The 17,585-nt window shown below is 39.8% G+C and overlaps 1 protein-coding gene across 1 annotated transcript in view; it reads left to right on the top strand.

The window, feature by feature from the left end:
- Adgb (androglobin) overlaps window positions 1-17,585 on the top strand; it is a 142,692-nt gene that overhangs the window by 62,689 nt on the left and 62,418 nt on the right. Inside the window, exons 13-17 of the mRNA XM_060373216.1 lie at window positions 9,858-9,987; window positions 10,253-10,286; window positions 11,239-11,419; window positions 13,201-13,264; window positions 15,111-15,213. Coding sequence (XP_060229199.1) covers window positions 9,858-9,987; window positions 10,253-10,286; window positions 11,239-11,419; window positions 13,201-13,264; window positions 15,111-15,213 — 512 coding nt within the window. The remainder of the gene's footprint in view (window positions 1-9,857; window positions 9,988-10,252; window positions 10,287-11,238; window positions 11,420-13,200; window positions 13,265-15,110; window positions 15,214-17,585) is intronic.

Here is a 17,585-nt window from a genome sequence, read left to right as displayed (position 1 = left end):
TCTCCTGTACCAATGAGTTCTAGGGTATTTCCCACTTTTTTTTTTCTAGCCGATTTAATGTGTCTGGTTTTATGTTGAGGTCTTTGATCCACTTGGACTTCAATTTTGTGCAGGGTGATAAGTATGGATCTATTTTCATTTTTCTACATGTAGACATCCAGTTGGACCAGCACCATTTGTTGAAGATGCTATCTTTTTTCCATTGTATGGTTTTGGCATCTTTGTCAAAAATTAGGTGTCCATAAGTGTGTGGGTTTATTTCTAGGTCTTCTGTTCGGTTCCATTGATCCACCATTCTGTTTCTATGCCAGTACCATGCAGTTTTTAAAACTGTTGCTCTATAGTACAGCTTGAGATCAGGGATGGAGATACCTCCAGAAGATCTTTTATTGTAGAGGATTGTTTTAGCAATTCTTGGTTTCTTGTTATTCCATACGAAGTTGAGAATTTTTCTTTCCAGGTCTGTGAAGAATTGTTGTGGCAATTTGATGGGAATTGCATTAAATCTGGAGATTGCTTTTGGTAAGATGGCCATTTTTACTATGTTAATCCTGCCAAGCCATGAGCATGGGAGATCTTTCCATCTTCTCATATCTTCTTCTAATTCTTTCTTCAGAGACTTGAAATTTTTTTCATACAAGTCTTTGACTTCCTTGGTTAGGGTTACACCAAGGTACTTTATGTCATTTGTGGCTATTGTGAAGGGTGTTGTTTCTCTAATTTCTTTCTCAGCCCTTTTGTCTTTTGTATACAGGAGTGGTACTGATTTTTTTGAGTTAATTTTGAATCCGACCACTTTGCTGAAGGTGTTTATCAGCTGTAGGAATTCCCTGGTAGAGTGTTTGGGGTCACTCATGTATACTATCATATCATCTGCAAATAGTGATACTTTGACTTCTTCCTTTCCAATTTGTATCCCCTTGATCTCCTTCAACCGTCTTATTGCTCTAGCAAGAACTTCCAGAACTATGTTGAAGAGAATGGGGAGTGGGCAGCCTTGTCTTGTCCCTGATTTCAGTGGGATTGCTTTAAGTTTCTCTCCATTCAGTTTGATGTTGGCTATAGGCTTGCTGTATATTGCCTCTACTATGTTTAGATATGTGCCTTGTATCCCTGATCTCTCCAATACTTTAAATATGAATGGATGTTGGATTTTGTCAAATGCTTTTTCAGCATCTAGGGAGATTATCATGTGGTTTTTTTCTTTCAGTTTGTTAATATGGTGGATCACATTGATCAATTTCCGTATATTGAACCACCCCTGCAAACCTGGGATGAAGCCTACTTGGTCATAGTGGATAATATCTTTGATGTGTTCTTGTATTCGGTTTGAGAGTATTTTGTTAAGTATTTTTGCATCAATGTTCATAAGGGAGATTGGCCTGAATTTTTTTTTTTTTCGAAAGAAATTTCTTTCTTTGTTGAGTCTTTGTGAGGTTTAGGTACCAAGGTGACTGTGGCTTCATAGAATGAGTTTGGTAATGTTCCTTCTGTTTCTATTTTGTGGAATAGTTTGAAAAGAATTGGAGTTAGGTCTTCTTTGAAGGTCTGGTAGAATTCTGTGCTGAAGCCATCTGGTCCTGGGCTTTTTTTGGATGGGGACTTTTGATGACCGCTTCTATTTCTTTGGGGGATATAGGACTATTTAATTGATTTACCTGGTCCTGATTCAGCTTTGGTAAGTCAAATCGATCAAGAAAATTGTCCATTTCATTTAGATTTTCAAATTTTGTGGCATATAGACTTTTGAAGTAAGTCCTAATGATTGTTTGGATTTCCTCAGTGTCTGTAGTCATGTCCCCCTTTTCATTTCTGATTTTGTTGATTTGGGTGGTGTCTCTCTGCCTTTTAGTTAGCTTGGCTAAGGGTTTGTAAATCTTGTTGATTTTCTCAAAGAACCAGCTCTTGGTTTCATTGATTCTTTGAATTGTTTTATTTGTTTCTAATTGATTGATTTCAGCCCTGAGTTTGATTATTTCCAGCCGTCTACTCCTTCTTGGTGTGTCTGCTTCTTCTTTTTCTACGGTTTTTAAGTGAGCCATTAAGTTGCTTGAATGAACTGTCTCGAATTTCTTTTTGAAGGCACTTAGTGCTATGAACTTTCCTCTTAGCACTCCTTTCATTGTGTCCCACAAGTTTGGGTATGTTGTGTCTTCATTTTCATTGAGTTCTAGGAAGACTTTAATTTATTTCTTTATTTCTTCCTTGACCCAGCTGTCATTTAGTAACAAGTTGTTGAGTTTCCATGTGTGTGTAGGCTTTTTGCTATTTCTGTTGTTGTTGAAGTCCAACTTTATTCCATGGTGATCAGACAAGATATGAGGGATTATTTCAATCTTCTTGTATCTAGTTGAGGCTTGCTTTGTGACCAACTATATGGTCTATTTTGGAGAAGGTTCTGTGAGGTGCTGAGAAGAAGGTAAATTCTTTTGTGTTTGGGTGTAAGGTTTTGTAAATGTCTGTGAGGTCCATTTGATTCATGACCTCTGTCAGAGATATTGTTTCTTTGTTTAATTTCTGTTTTGTTGACCTATCCTTTGTTGAGAGTGGGGTGTTGAAGTCTCCCACTATCAATGTGTGGGGATCTATATGTGGTTTAAATTTTATCAATGTTTCTTTTACAAATGTGGGTGCTCTTATATTTGGGGCATAGATGTTCAGGATTGTGATGTCTTCCTGGTGGAATTTTCCTTTGATGAGTATGAAGTGTCGTTCCCAATCTCTTTTTATTAATTTTGGTTGAAAGTCTATTTTATCAGATATTAGAATGGCTACTCCTGCTTGTTTCTTGGGTCTGTTTGCTTGGAAAGTCGTCTTCCAACCTTTTACCCTCAAGTAATGTCTATCTTTGTGCCCTAGGTGTGTTTCTTGTATGCAACAGATTGCTGGGTTTTGTTTACGTATCCATTCTGTTAATCTGTGTCTTTTTACTGGAGAGTTGAGTCTATTGATGTTGAGAGAGATTAATGACCAGTGGCTGTTAGATCCTTTGATTTTGATGTTGGCTGTGGTCATAAGGTTGTGTGCTTGTTTGCTTTTTGTTTTACTGTAGTAAGGTTAATTATTTCCTGTGTTTTCTTGACAGAAGCTAATTTTCTTGGGTTGTATTTTCCTTTCCAGTGTCTTCTGTAATGCTGGATTTGTATGTAGGTATTGTTGAAATTTGTTTTTGTCATTGAATATCTTGTTTTCTCTGTCAATGAGGACTGAGAGTTTTGCAGGGTATAGTAGCCTGGGCTGACATCTGTGTTCTCTTAGGGTCTGCATGATATCTGTCCAGGCCCTTCTGGCTTTCATAGTCTCTGTTGAAAAGTCAGGTGTGATTCTAATGGGTTTGCCATTATATGTTACTTGGCCTTTTTCCCTTGCAGCTTTTAGTATTTTTTCTTTGTTCTGTATACTTACTGTTTTGATTATTATGTGGCAGGAGGATTTTCTTTTCTGGTCAAATTTGTTGGGTGTTCTGTAGGCCTCATGTATTCTTATTGGCTTCTCCTTTAACTTGGGGAAATTTTCTTCAATGATTTTGTTGAAAATATTTTCTGGGCCTTGGAGAAGGGAGTCTTCTTTTTCCTCTATACCTATTATTCTTAGGTTTTGTCTTTTCATATTGTCTTGGATTTCTTGGACGGTCTGTGTCAGGAATTTTTTGGAATTAACATTTTCTTTGACAGATACATCGATTTCTTCCATTGTATCTTCTATACCTGAGATTCTTTCTTCCATCTCTTGTAGTCTGTTGGTTATGCTTACTTCTGTAGTTCCTGTTTTCTTCCCTAAATTCTTCCTCTCCTTATTTCCTCCAGTTGTGTTTTCTTTAATTTTTCCAGTTCTATCTTCAGGTCTTGATTTGTTTTGTTTACTTCCTTCACCTGTCTGATTGTATTTTCCTGTTTTTCTTTTATTTCCTTCAACTCTGTTTCTTTTATTTCTTTCAGTGATTTAATTTTTTCTTCTCTGAAGGCCGCAAACTGTTTGGCTGCATCTTCCCATATTTCTTCACAGATGGCCATAATCTGCTTGTCTTTAACTTCCTCCATTTCTTTACGGATAGCCATGATCTGTTTGGTTTTATCTTCCTCTAATTCTTTACGTATTTTATTTGTTTCCTCTATTATCCTCTTCATCAGCATAGATGTAAGGTCATCTTCTTGATTTTCTATTATGCTGTGTTGTCCAGGGCTGTTCGCCCCTGGATGGCTGGGTTCTGGAGATGCCATATTGCTCTGTCTTTTGTTGGTTGTGCTTTTACGCTGACCTCTACCCATTGGGCTGTTTTAGGTGTTGGCTGTTAGTTTCTGTGCTTCCTGGAGTCCTGAGATAGGGAGAATCCCCTTGGCCGGGGATTTTTCCTGAAGGAGTCCTCCTCTGCTTTTTGGTTATGGTCACTGTATGGCCAGTGTTTCTCAGGAATTGCCACTGCTCACCTCAGGTGTATAGCCCTGAGTACAAGCTGTGGTCTTTGTTAGGCGGGGGGGGGGTTCTCCTCTTACCCATAGAGGTTTTCAAGACAGCTGCCCCACTGCTGGGTTTCTAGTTATAAATTTAGTGAGCTGCTGCTGTTGTTACAGTTTTCCAGGTACAGTCCTCTTGAAGAACCTGCTGATTCCCTAGCTGTGGGGTTTTCTCCCAACAGGGAAACTCAGTTTGTTATCCTGAGGCACACAGTTCTGTCCGGGAAAGTGAGAGGAGCACCCAGCAAGTCTCTGGGCCAGAGGCTGAGTGCTCCGGTCTGGGCCTGGAGAATGTGCACCTAGGTTGAGTTGGCGCCTGGGGGCGCCGCTCTGGTCTGGAGGCTGGGTGCCTCAGTCTGGACCGGAAGCTGTGTGTCCCTGTCTGGGATGTCGGCTGCACGCACTGCTCTGGTCCAGACGCTGTGGGTGCAGCCCTCTTCAAGGACCAGGGATTCCCACAGTTTTGTCAGTCTAGCTAGGGGTAACTGGTTGATCCTTGGCACAGTATCTGAGGGCTGCTGTAATGGCTCTCTGGCTTTTGTAGGTCTGAGGATGCAGCTGTGTGCCCCAGTGCCCTAGGGGTACTCAATAATGGCAGCTGAGCACAGCACTCCTGCCTGCATTAGAAAGCTAGAGCCTAGAGTCTGCGTGAATCCAGAAAGTCTTTTGGTGCTGGGTGTCCTGAGTGTTAGACATGATGATCCCCCCTGCTGGGGGTTTCCTCCTGCCAGAGAGACCCAGTCTTTGCTTTGGGGACAGCCATTCTGTCTGGGGTGGCAGTGAGTAGAACCCACAGGCACAGACGCCCACCTGTGGCTCCACCTTTCTGGCCTTTGGGATCCTGGGCGTCTGCCTAAACTGGGTAATTTTCCCAAGACCTTTTTGAGGTGGTGGTATCAGATGAGTGCTCTGAGATCAGACCAGCTGTTTCCCTCCTTGTGGGTTTGCACCCAACGGTGAAACTGAGTCTCTGGTGCCCTGGGGCTCACAGTTCTATCTAAGGCAGCGAACCAGGCGCACAGGCAGGGCTCTGTGCTGGTGCCTGAGTCCCCGGCTCTGGCTCCGGGCTGGCTCCTGAGGCGCCCGTGGAACCCGAGTCTTTTCCAGGGGATGTCTGGGTGACCTAAGGTCGGTCCCAATCGTTTCCTGCTCCGTGGGGATATCTCTAGACTGGAAAATCCAGTCTGTGATGTTGTGGGCCCACAGTTCTGTCTGGGACAGTGACCAGATCATGCTGGTGTGTAGCTCTGGGCTGGCGACCAAGCGCCTGGCAGAACCAGGGTCTCTTCCGAGGTTTAGCTGGGTGAGTTAAAGCTGATTGAATCCCCCACGGTGGGGTATCCTCTCACCTGAGAAACACAATCACTTGTGTTTTATGGCTGCGAGTTCTGCTTGCTGGTCACTGTGCCTGTCCCCCTGTGCTGCTGTTCAGAATGAGAGTCCTCCCGGTGCCGCCATCTTCCTCCCAAATAAAACAGCATCTCATTTTAATCTGAGATTTTAACATTCTGTTAAGGATGCTTTTTACCCTCCATATTTGCATCAGCATAATCTTGAAAATCACTTACATATTCCCTGAAATTAGGGGTTTCTCTACAGTTTCTTCTCCTTTATGGTCTAGTACCAAAGTAATCTTTAACGAAATAACATCTCTTAACAGCAATATAAGCATTTTTATAAAGTTATTGAACCTCTACCCAGTTCCAAAATGGTGTCCGCAGTTTTAGGCAGTTATTTAGGCAACAATCCACTTTTACGCATCTATTCTGTTTGAATGCAGACTATGGAAACAAAACATCGTTAAGCATGTGGGCTATAAATCCAAAGAATATATCTCAGTCCTGGAAGCCAGGAAATCCAAGATCAAGATGTCAGTTCAACTAATGTGTGGACAGTACCCATTTGCTTACAGAGCCCTCTGTCTGCCTTTGCACATGCTACAAGTGATACCCAAACTCCCTGGAACCCTGCTTTTCAGAGCACAAGTCTCATTTTATAAAGACTTTGCTTTTTGTCCTAATGGCTTCCCCAGAGTTCCATCACCTAAAACCATAGTATCAGGTTTAGGTTCAACTCAAGAACTTGGCTTGACTTGACACACATTCACAGCATAACATTCCCTGGTCCTCTCTGAAGCCATAGACCCTGTTCTTTCCTAAGAGAACAACCCTCGAAGCTATTAAAATATATTTTCTGGATTTATTCTCCCTCTTTATGAAAAACATCCAAATATATGACTATTTCTACACATTTTTCTTATTGTTAGGTTTCTAGATATATGGAAGAATATTGTGTAATTTATTTTTCATTCCTGCTGCACTTTTAACCTGAATATAAATTTTATGTCAGTACTGTAAATTTTTGATATTTCATATAACCCTAAGGATTTGATAGTTGCTTGTATTCAGTAAATATTGAGGGAAAATATTTTGAGGCATCTAAGTCATTCAGAAGCTTTTTATTATCTTCCAGTTTGATAGTTGTAGTCACATGTAACTGCATGTTTGACCTTTTTGAGCACTTTTTAGAGTGTTTTAATTGTTGGAAACATTTTATTAAAAGTATTGAATAAGAGAAATATTATTCCTCAGGGATGAGCCCCTCCACTCTAATTGTTATCTAACATCAAGTGTTCAGCCTTGAAATAATTTACACATAATTAACATTATATGTACTAAGCAAGTTGCATTTAAATATTTAGACTGTATGTCCACGTATATATATCAGAATGATTAAAGAAAAATAGGGCATGAATTTGAGAGAAAGTAAAGAGGGTAAATGGAAGAGGCTGAAGAGAGGAAAAGGTTGCTGTAAAATGATGTAGCTATATTTTAATTATAAAAGTAAAACATATTGTAAAAGTACTGGATGGCTTACATAATGGAATTTACTCTTCCCGTTGCTGAGACAAAATACCAGACAGAAGCACCCTGAGGAAGGAAAGGTTTGTTTCCACTCATGGTTTGAGGGTGAGGTCATCATGTTTCATCAGGGGACAGCTTGCACAGTAGGGTACTTGGTCACATTGCACCTCCGTCAGTAAGTAGAGGCAACTGCATGCTGGGACTCCACCTCGTTCTCCTGTTCAGTCTAGGATCCAAGTCCATGAAATGATGCTACCCACAGCGATGGCACTAAAATATAACCCATTCTAGAAACTTCCTCACTGACATACCCAGAGGTCTTTCTATCAAGTGATTCTAGATCCTGTCAAGTTGGCATAATCTTCACAGGCTGTTTTAGATGTATATGCTCTCAGATACAATTTAGTCATTCTGAGGATATGCCATGCATTACATCCATGATATAAATATAAACTGACAAGAAAAACGCAATTACAATTTAAATACTCAACTCCCTGTACTTTTTAATGTTAGGGACCAAAGCCAGTTAATAATTTAACTTACATTGTCTTACTCTGGTTAGGTTTAATATCAAACACATTTTAATTCATTAACACTGTCTTATTCTGGTTCAGTTTAACATATTAGACACATTCTTGACATCTTTACCCCTGTGTCTCTGTCATGTTTGGGGGAGTTGTTTGTTTTGGTTGCTTTTCTAATTGCTTTTATTAATTCTTCATAGTTTTTCTGATGTTTTTATACTAAAATTTCTCTAGAGAAGTGGAACTAATATATGCATGACTAGATGATAACTGATCAGTAGTATAGAATCCAAGTAACTCCATGAATGACAGAGGATTTCTGAAGAATCGACTTGCATGGTCATGGTCATGGAGATGTCTCATGAGAAACCGTCTTTAGAGAACTGTGGAGACATTTGTGTAGCTGCCCATGTCTGACATCACAGAAGTTCAGGGAGCAGAAGTGTCACTTCTGGCTGAAGGCTCAGTGCGGCCACTGTACAAGGCCTGAAGTTCAGAGAACAAAGCCCCTGGAGTTGTGATATCCACGAGCAAAGGAGCAGTAGTACAGGCGACAGAGAGTAAAGCCGTCTTTCCTCAGCTGTTCTGGGCTACCCAGGCCCACTGCTGACTACACTTGCCTGCCTTCACTGAGGGCAAAACTTTCCCACTTAGTGCACTAAATGCCCATGGTAAATCCCCTGAAGAGGTCGCCTCACAGGTACACCCACAAGGGTGCTTTACCAGCTATGGAGGTTTGCCTTAGCACAGTCAAATTGTAGTCTTTGGTCTTTTGTCTGACCAAATTTGCACACTAATATGAGATTATATAGGTCGTAAAGCTGTAGTTGCTTGACACCAGAGCAGTTTTTCTTACAGTTTATATTACAATACCCAGCCTTTAAGAACTTCTATGTTAGTAGGGTCAAATGGATTGATCTCATAGCCTGAGTTCCTCGAGTTACTCCCAAACAGATGTTTCTGTAACTTCTTTTAGCTTTACTGTTTGATTAAGATGAATAAAAATCTAATACCCAGAAACAGGCAGCTGTTGATTGGCTGCCACTAATCTATTACCTGATGTAATCTTTTATAATTCATTCACATATTCAAACTCTGTGGCAAAGCCAAAGCAAACATATGTGAATGGCATTGCACTCTTTTCAGAAGACATGTCCTAGACCTGTTCTGCTACACAGCCAGATTTTTTGTGTATCAGCATAATAGCAATCTCCTTGGAGAATGACTACTTTCATGATTTCCATTAATTGAAATTCCATTTCTGTACCGGAACAGGTTTATTCATTCTTGGCTCATGGTTTTAAGAGAAAATTGGAGCCTCATAAACATGCTTCTGCTACCCTCTAGTGGAAGTTATGTGTAAGTTGGAGAATTCAGTCCATGCAGTCTATATGTAAATTATTTTCCTTTGTTTTTGAGACAGGGTCTCACTGTGTATCCCTAGCTGACCTAGAACTTGACATATAGGCCAGGTTAGCCATGCACTCACAGATATTTGCTTGCTTCTGCTTTCTGCATGCTAGGATTAAAGGTGTGAATCTTATATGTGTAGAATTTGGTTTTTCTCTTTGTAAAATGTAGAGACTATGCTAGATATATCATTTTGCCATTGAAATTCATGCTACAGTGATGCTGTCTGTCAATGACTTCCTGAGGAACTACCTTGGTAAAAATTATGAAAGTCACACTTAGAAGCTTAAGTGCTTAAAATTTAGGATTAAATTTTCCACACCAAGATTTTCATTCATACACACATTCTTCTAATTCCACTAATGGTGATAATCAAATCACTTTATTTTGATCATAAACATCTACATCTTTAAAACAGTGTCCCAAGAAAATGTTTACAGCAGTACACATACTTATAGAGCAGTAGTATAAGACATAATATAAAAGTTCAAAGAATGAAAACAAAATTAACAGAATCAAACTGTTTTCTTATTGACAAGATTAAGCTTATTCATTAGTCACTGTAAGTCACAGTAACATAAGTCTTGTGGGCTTTTCTTCACTAGGCATTTTGTGCAGTCAGTCATTAAGAAAGGAGCACCACTGGGAACCAGTCTTCCTTCCCTTGCAGAAAATGAAATACCTATAAGCACCAGCCAAGCGGAGATAACCATAGTAACAGGAAACACATCTCAGGTACTGATTCAACTGAGAATCATACAAAAAAAATTTACTTTAACTGTGAACTATTGTCTGTCTGAAAAGTGTGCGTACTCCACATCTTAGCAGTCTAAAAGCCAACATCTCGTGTACCTATGATAGTTTAGAAAGTGAAATATCCTTCAACTTTCAAAGTACCCTTGTGTCCCTCCTGGCTCACATTTCCTATAAACTATTAAAGAGAGACCTTTCCAATTTGTGCATTTTGTTTATACTTATATTTTTCATCTTCACTTTGCAGGGTAATGTTGTGTTGCAGACTATACCTGCAAAAGGTAAGTTAGTAATCCCTTCATGGTTTCGCTCTCCTATCGATATCAAAGCACTTTCAAGTCTTGCTTCTAGACAGTCTTAGTTCTCCCTTCTTTCGCCTCAGCATCTCCTATGATTTATTAATTCTCATCTACTCCAGACTAGAAACATGTGACAATTTCTCAGGTTAAATTCAAACTAAAAATAGAAACAGAGGATGATGACAGTCTGTTAGTAAAGTGCAAGTAATCAGTTTATTTTGGTATTTTATTTTATGTAAGACAGTGTCTTACATAAATTCTCAGACAGCCTACAACTCACTGCTGTCCAAGTTGGCTTCAAGCTCTTAATCCTCCAAGTTTCTGGGTTTGCAGGTGACTATCCACAAGTTCATGCCTTTTAATGCATGCATGCTGTAGTCAAAGTACTGAAGCCATTGGTGGTTCCTATTTCTAACTAAAGACTTGGCGAAGACTCAAATCCAGAAGAAATGTCACATGCACATATATAAGATGTTGGGTCAAGATTCTGTTTGAGCTTTGTGACAGTACTTGACAAATCTTAACTTTGATCATACAGTCACTGAGTAGAGTGACTAAAGGGCTGACTGAACACATCAGGGCTAACAGACCTGTCATGTCTTTACTTTTTCTTCTGTACCTGGACTGTACCTTCTTTTAAGACTATCTCTGAAGCACATAAAGTAATTAATCTCTGGTGTGTCTGGGCAATTTCTGAAGAATATGTTCCAAAATTTACCAAAGTGATTTCAAGTTTCCTGAATTACAAAGTCTTAAGTGTAAGAAATAAGTCTTCATAAACTTTAGGTCAGCATAAAAGTGATTTTCTCACTGTATTCCCATAAATAGGACTTGGATATGAAATCCACCATACCATTCATCTTTCCATACTATAACAGCTTGTCACTTAAAAATGTAAGACATGCTTGACCTATTTGTCCTCCCCTTTTCCCAGACGAACAAGGAGAGCTTGCACTGGGTGATTTCCACCCACCCGAGGGCTTGGGTGTAGAAAAGGACTTGGTCAGCCAGACTACAGCAACACAGGAAAAGTCACAGGAAGATTTTGCAACAGTCAGTGAAGCTGCTTCCAAAGAAATATGGTTAGATTTTGAAGACTTTTGTGTGTGTTTTCAGTAAGTATTTGTCTCAGGGTTTCATTGCTGTGATGAGAAACCCCATGACCCAAAAGCAAGTTGAGTCAGAAACAGTTTATTTGGCTCACACTTACAGACTGATGTTCATCACCAAAGGAAGTCAGGACAGGAACTTAAGCAGGGCTGGAACCTGGAGGCAGGAGCTGCTGCAGAGGTCTTGGAGGGGTGCTACTTACTGGCTTGATTGCTTATGGCTTGCTCAGCCTACTTTCTTATAGAACTTAGGACCACCAGCCCAGTGATGGCACCACCCACCATGGCCTGGTCCCTCCCCCATTGGTCACTAATTGAGAACATGTCTTAAAGCCAGATATCATGGAGGCATTTCCTCAACTGAGGCTCCTTTCTCTTTGGTGACTCTAGATTGTGTCAAGTTGACAATGTACGAAAGCAGCCAATATAATAGTCAAATGTCATCTGACTAGGTTCTCCTGGATAAATCCCAGGCTGTGTACCATACAGGCTCATATCAGGGTCTGTTTCTGTACATTTATATATTGGTCATATGATCTATTAATTCTTAACCATCATTCAAAAGAGAAAAGCAATATCAGCTGGGTGTTAGCATAATATCAAATACAGTTTTTAAAATTTTTATTGAAAATAAATTCTCTCATACACTACATGTCAACCATAGTTCCTATCCCCTCCTCTGCCCCACCTCCCTCCATTCCTCCTAGCTTCTTTCTTCCTCCCCTCTCCTCTAGATCCACTTTCCCTCTATTTCCTCTTTAGAAAAGAGCAGACCTCCAAGAGATGACAGCCAAACAGGACAAAACAAGATACAATAAGTAAGACTAGGCAAAAGCCCTCAAATTGAGGCTGGAGAAAACAACCCAATGGGAAGAAGAGTCTTAAGAGCAGGCAAAAAAAAGTCAGAGACAAATCTGCTCTTACTGTTAGGAGTTTTACAAAAACACTAAGCTAACAGCCATAACATATACGCACAGGACCTGGTGCAGACCCATGTAGGCCCTGTGCTTTTTGCTTGAGTCTCTGTGAGCTCATGTGAGCTCTACTTAGTTGATTCAACAGCCCATGTTCTCCTTGTGTCTTTATCCCCTCTTATCCGTACAGTTTTTCCTTCCCTTCTTTGCCAGGGTTATCTGATCCTCTGAGGAGAAGGACAAGAGGGTCTGAGTTAGACCCTCTTTCTGTCTACTGTCTGGCTGATTTAGACCCTCTTTCTGTCTACTGTCTGGCTGAGTTAGACCCTCTTTCTGTCTACTGTCTGGCTGAGTTAGACCCTCTTTCTGTCTACTGTCTGGCTGAGTTAGACCCTCTTTCTGTCTACTGTCTGGCTGAGTTAGACCCTCTTTCTGTCTACTGTCTGGCTGAGTTAGACCCTCTTTCTGTCTACTGTCTGGCTGAGTTAGACCCTCTTTCTGTCTACTGTCTGGCTGAGTTAGACCCTCTTTCTGTCTACTGTCTGGCTGAGTTAGACCCTCTTTCTGTCTACTGTCTGGCCTCTTCACTTGCTCCCATCTTGCTGCTGGGAGGGGATCGTGAGTGTATTCAATATCCACCCACATAGCACGTTATCAAACAAACCCACTTGAGTCAGTCTCAGCTCTTCCTCACATACTTGTTAATTAAGACAGATTTTCCCACTGAGATAGATCTATGTCATTTAGAACAACAAATGCAGCACTTTTTATAAAGTTTTTCTGCCTATAGTTACTTGAGTCTAAGAAACTAAACATGTAGTACTAATTTTGTGTATAATGGCGATAACCTGTTATAAATGTTCTCTTTTTCAGCCATATATATGTTTTCCACAAGCCAAGTTCTTATTGTATTAATTTTCAAAAATCAGAATTCAAGGTAACCGTTAAATTTTCCTTTTTTACACATGTTTTATGTAGAATCACCTCATTAAAGAATATTTCTAAATGTCTCAAACATTTTAAAATCTCTTCTTACAAAATTATAATGGAAATATCAATTCTCTGTTTTTAATCACCCATTGTGTAAGCCATAAGCAATGCTTTACTAGTTTGCATCCCCAAAAGTCACATGGTTGGGGTATAACTGAGATAATGTTTGTAAGACACTTGGAAAAGTGCTGATCAGTTCTTGATAACATGTGTTGGCTGTCATTAAATAGAGTTCACCCTTTCTGAAACTCATCAACCATTTTAATGTATGTGCATATGTAGTGACATGGTCAACTGTTTTTCGTTTTGATGTTATAGTTATAAAGTGATGGTAATTATTTTTCCTTTAAAATGCCAATTTAGCAAAATAGGATGACATGCCAATGTGATTCTTTCATTCCCCTGAATGTTTATAACACACACAGTTGTGAGAAAATGATATATTTTTAGACACTGGAGCTCAAAGCTTTCCATGCAGCCTGAGAGGAAGGGTTTTCTGTGGTCTGAGGCTAGGCTTTAGTCGTTGGTCTTAGCACAGAACCAGTGGCCATCACATACCTCACAGATAGTCTCTTGGTGTTCAGAGTGAGTATGGATTGGAGACCTTTGAAAGTCATTCATGGATGGCTGTGGTGACAGCCAATATCCCAGCTGATAAACCTTTTAAAACAAGCTCATATACATACACATGTTGAGTTGGTAGATCCAAGGTCCTTCACACTTAACTAGTGAGTCTTTGAAACAACTGTCCATAATACTGGCATATTGCAGTTAAAAGGAAGCATGAAGTAAATGCTTGGATTTAGTTTGGATGGTAACTAATAGAAAATATTGGAGTAGGCAATGATTTAAAACCTTTTATGCAATGCCAGACATTTCTAGGAATTGTTTTATATTTTATTGGATAAAAAGATTTCCTTTTTCACAGTGTGACTAGAGATTCATCATTCCTATATTACCTATTATTGTGGTAAAGTAGCACATCTATGACATACTTCTACAGCAGTGACAATTAGATTTGTTGAATATACTTACTGTATACATCATTCAAAATTACCATAAGGAACTGTGGGGTTGGGAATAACAAGGCAATTGTGATACATACAGTGTTAGAGTCAAGCTTGATATTCAACCCTGGCCTTGCTACTTACAAACTTTGTGCCTTTGGAAACCCACTTATCCTGCTTTGTATTTTCTTGGGAATTAGGGATACTCATAGTTTCCTATAGAATGTACTAAAATCCTAATCATGTACATGACTGTATATAGAGTTCTTTACAAAGAACCCTGTCTAACCAATCACTTCTCCATATCTCTGGAATAAAACCCCTCCATGGATGGACACCAGAAAGCCATGATTATATTTCTGAGGATCTTATGAAAAAAGTTTTGCTTTTTTTTTTCTTTTTACCATTGTACCACTATGCAAAATGCCTGAATGCATCCCCGCTAGGCAACTCTATTTTCTGCCATGCTTAGTCTGTGTCCTCTTGCCTGTCTGCAGCTGGCCCTTTGCCCTCAGCCTGCTCTCTTTTTACTATTTTCTGTCTGGACTTGACCATTCCCCTATTTTTGCTGACAAAGAAGAGTTTTCTCATTCAGCAGCCTGACTCTCAGAGGCTCCAGACCCTGTTGCTACAACTTACTGCTTGGAATGACTTCATCTTGTTAGACCTGTAATGTACTGACTGTGGTCCAAGAACTGCAGTAAATTTCTCCCTATGCGTAAACTACATTGTGACTGATAGGATGAATGGCCTGCTAAGCTGAATGCCTGGTCTGATTTCTTGTAGTTCTCAGAAGAGCGTGTGCCCTACTATCTATTTGTGGACAGCCTGAAGCCCATTGAACTACTGGTTTGCTTTTCTGCTTTGGTGCGCTGGGGGGAATCTGGAGGTAAGAGGGTTCTGAGAATGAGAGTGTCTGGTTGCCCAGAGCACAAGTAGGCTTAGGAACATAGAACAATAAACTTTCAGGCCATGGGTGAAGACAATGTCTCTTTGCAGTCTGTCAAGAATTACACAGGACTGCCTTTGCCATCGCTTTTGTTGCCCTTGCTTCTCCAACACTGGGGACTATGTTGACTCTTGCCACCCAATTCTCTTAGTCACATTCTTTTGCTCACCTCTTTGGCATGTTCAGTCTTACTTTTATTTTTACCTCTACTTGTCATTATTCTTATCTTCTTTGTTACTTGATCTGACAATGCTCAGAAATCTTTCCCTTTCACCCATTTTGGGTTCTTCTTTTTTCTTAGGTCATGTACTGGAGGCTTGTCCTCCAGTGTGGTGGTAGTCTGTTTTATGTGACAGAGGCTTGTGGAAATTGACTAGGCTCTTGGAGGTGCTGCATGTGGATTGGTTAATGCTGGTCTCAGACTGAATCTGACTTTATGAAAATGGGCTGTTACAAGATGGTGTCTCTGCATATGCTTGGCCCTTGTGTGCACAGCCAGTTTCCATCGCTATGTTGTACAGATAGAATGAGTGCAAACCTGGAATCCAGTGTAGTTCCCTTGGATTTCTAGACTCTCGATTTTTTTTCTTCATGAAGTATACAGACTTGAATGCTTTCTTTTAATAGTAGAAAATAGAGCAATAGCCCATATTCATCATCATGACCTGTATCCTTGTCAGTTGTGCTTTGTCTCTACCGTCCTATGTCAAGTCCTCCACTCTTTAACTACCATCTCAGCTCTTCAGCTCACTCTCTTTGGTCTCCCAGCCTTACAATTCTTGACTCTAACAAGCCTTCCACCCATTTACATTATACCATTCTCTATATGTCCATCACTCTTTGCATTTCCTCTTTCCTTCTACTCCAATGTAAGTTCTCTGGCCAATCACTGTGATTATATCTTTTGTGTGCCCTACCAGACATGCCCACCCTTTTGACACTGTGACATCTACAAAGTCCACTTTCTGGAACCATGCAATCCACTTAACAAAAACAAAATCTCATAATGTTTTAAGTAAGTTAATGATTTTGTGTTGGACTACAGGCATGGCTACCTTTAGCTGCATAAAGCCATTTGTGGCTGATGGATCACAAGTTGAACATATGGGTAAACAACTTGCCCTTACCTCTTTCCATTGCTCCTTTCTGCTAAGTGTTTTAGTGTCAAACCCAACTCCCTGCCTAATCTTTGGCTGCAAAAAAGCATCTGAATATGACTGGGAGAAGGACGATCCCTCCTAGCTAGCCCACTCAACACCAAGGAACACTGATCTCAACAAGCTCTCCTCTGTGGGCATTCCCTAGTGTGCTCTTGCTTCTGCTCTTATTCTCATAAAGTACTACTTTCAGCCTTGAAGTCTCCCTTCTTCATGTCTTTCACGTCTACTTTTATTCTCATTCATTTCCAGTTGAAAGTCATGTCGCTAAATTTAGTGAGAAATGGCAGGCCTCATTTCCCTATACAAACTACCCAAAGCCCTAACCTGTCCTACCTCTGACATAGTGGGTAGCCTTGTGCAAGGACATCTGACACATATATATGATCATTCTTTGACTCTTTGGCCTATGTTGTTAAAGCATATCTTTAACTGAGGTTAACCATGTCACATCACAGTTCCTCAACAAATGTCCCAAATACTCAAGAATTGAGTATTTTGACAGTATTAAGGGCTTTTATGCTTCAGCGTGGATCCCAATTGTTTTAAATAGTGAATATTATAGAGCAGCTGCCAAATAAACATTCATTTAATAAACTTTAGAAAATTTAGTGATCTGATATCTATTTAGCTTACAACTCTAAAGTCCTCATGTTCTAAGACATTGGAATTCTACTTGCATGAAGGTGCCGTGGCCTAGTATCTTCATCCTGAAAGTTTTCTGGAAGAAAAGCAAACTACATTTTGTTCTCTGTAATTGTTGGTGCACATTAAAAAAAAAAAAAAAAACGAAGAAGAAGAAGAAGAAGAAGAAGAAAAACTTCTTGATATTAATGTTAAATTTTGTTCCTTGCAACTTCTACCCAAATCCAAAGATTCTCTGAATTTGAAAGGCAAACACTTAGATAGACAAGGGAGTATTTTGATTTTCTTAAACACCATATTGGAAATCTCTTAATATTCTGGATATTTCAGTTTTTCTCATTAAGTTGCATCTGGGAAGATATTCTAATCATACACATAGAAATGATTAAAAAATATTGGCAGACACAATGAAATATATCTGCATGTTCTCCTTTTCCCAATTTTCTCATCCTAAGTTTTCATCTGAGGAGATGATTATGAGGGTGAAACTGGACAGGGGGCACAGCGACA

This window comes from Meriones unguiculatus, chromosome 20, assembly GCF_030254825.1.
Source record: "Meriones unguiculatus strain TT.TT164.6M chromosome 20, Bangor_MerUng_6.1, whole genome shotgun sequence".
In the NCBI taxonomy this organism is placed as follows: Eukaryota; Metazoa; Chordata; class Mammalia; order Rodentia; family Muridae; genus Meriones; species Meriones unguiculatus.
This window is presented reverse-complemented; position numbering and strand designations above follow the sequence as displayed.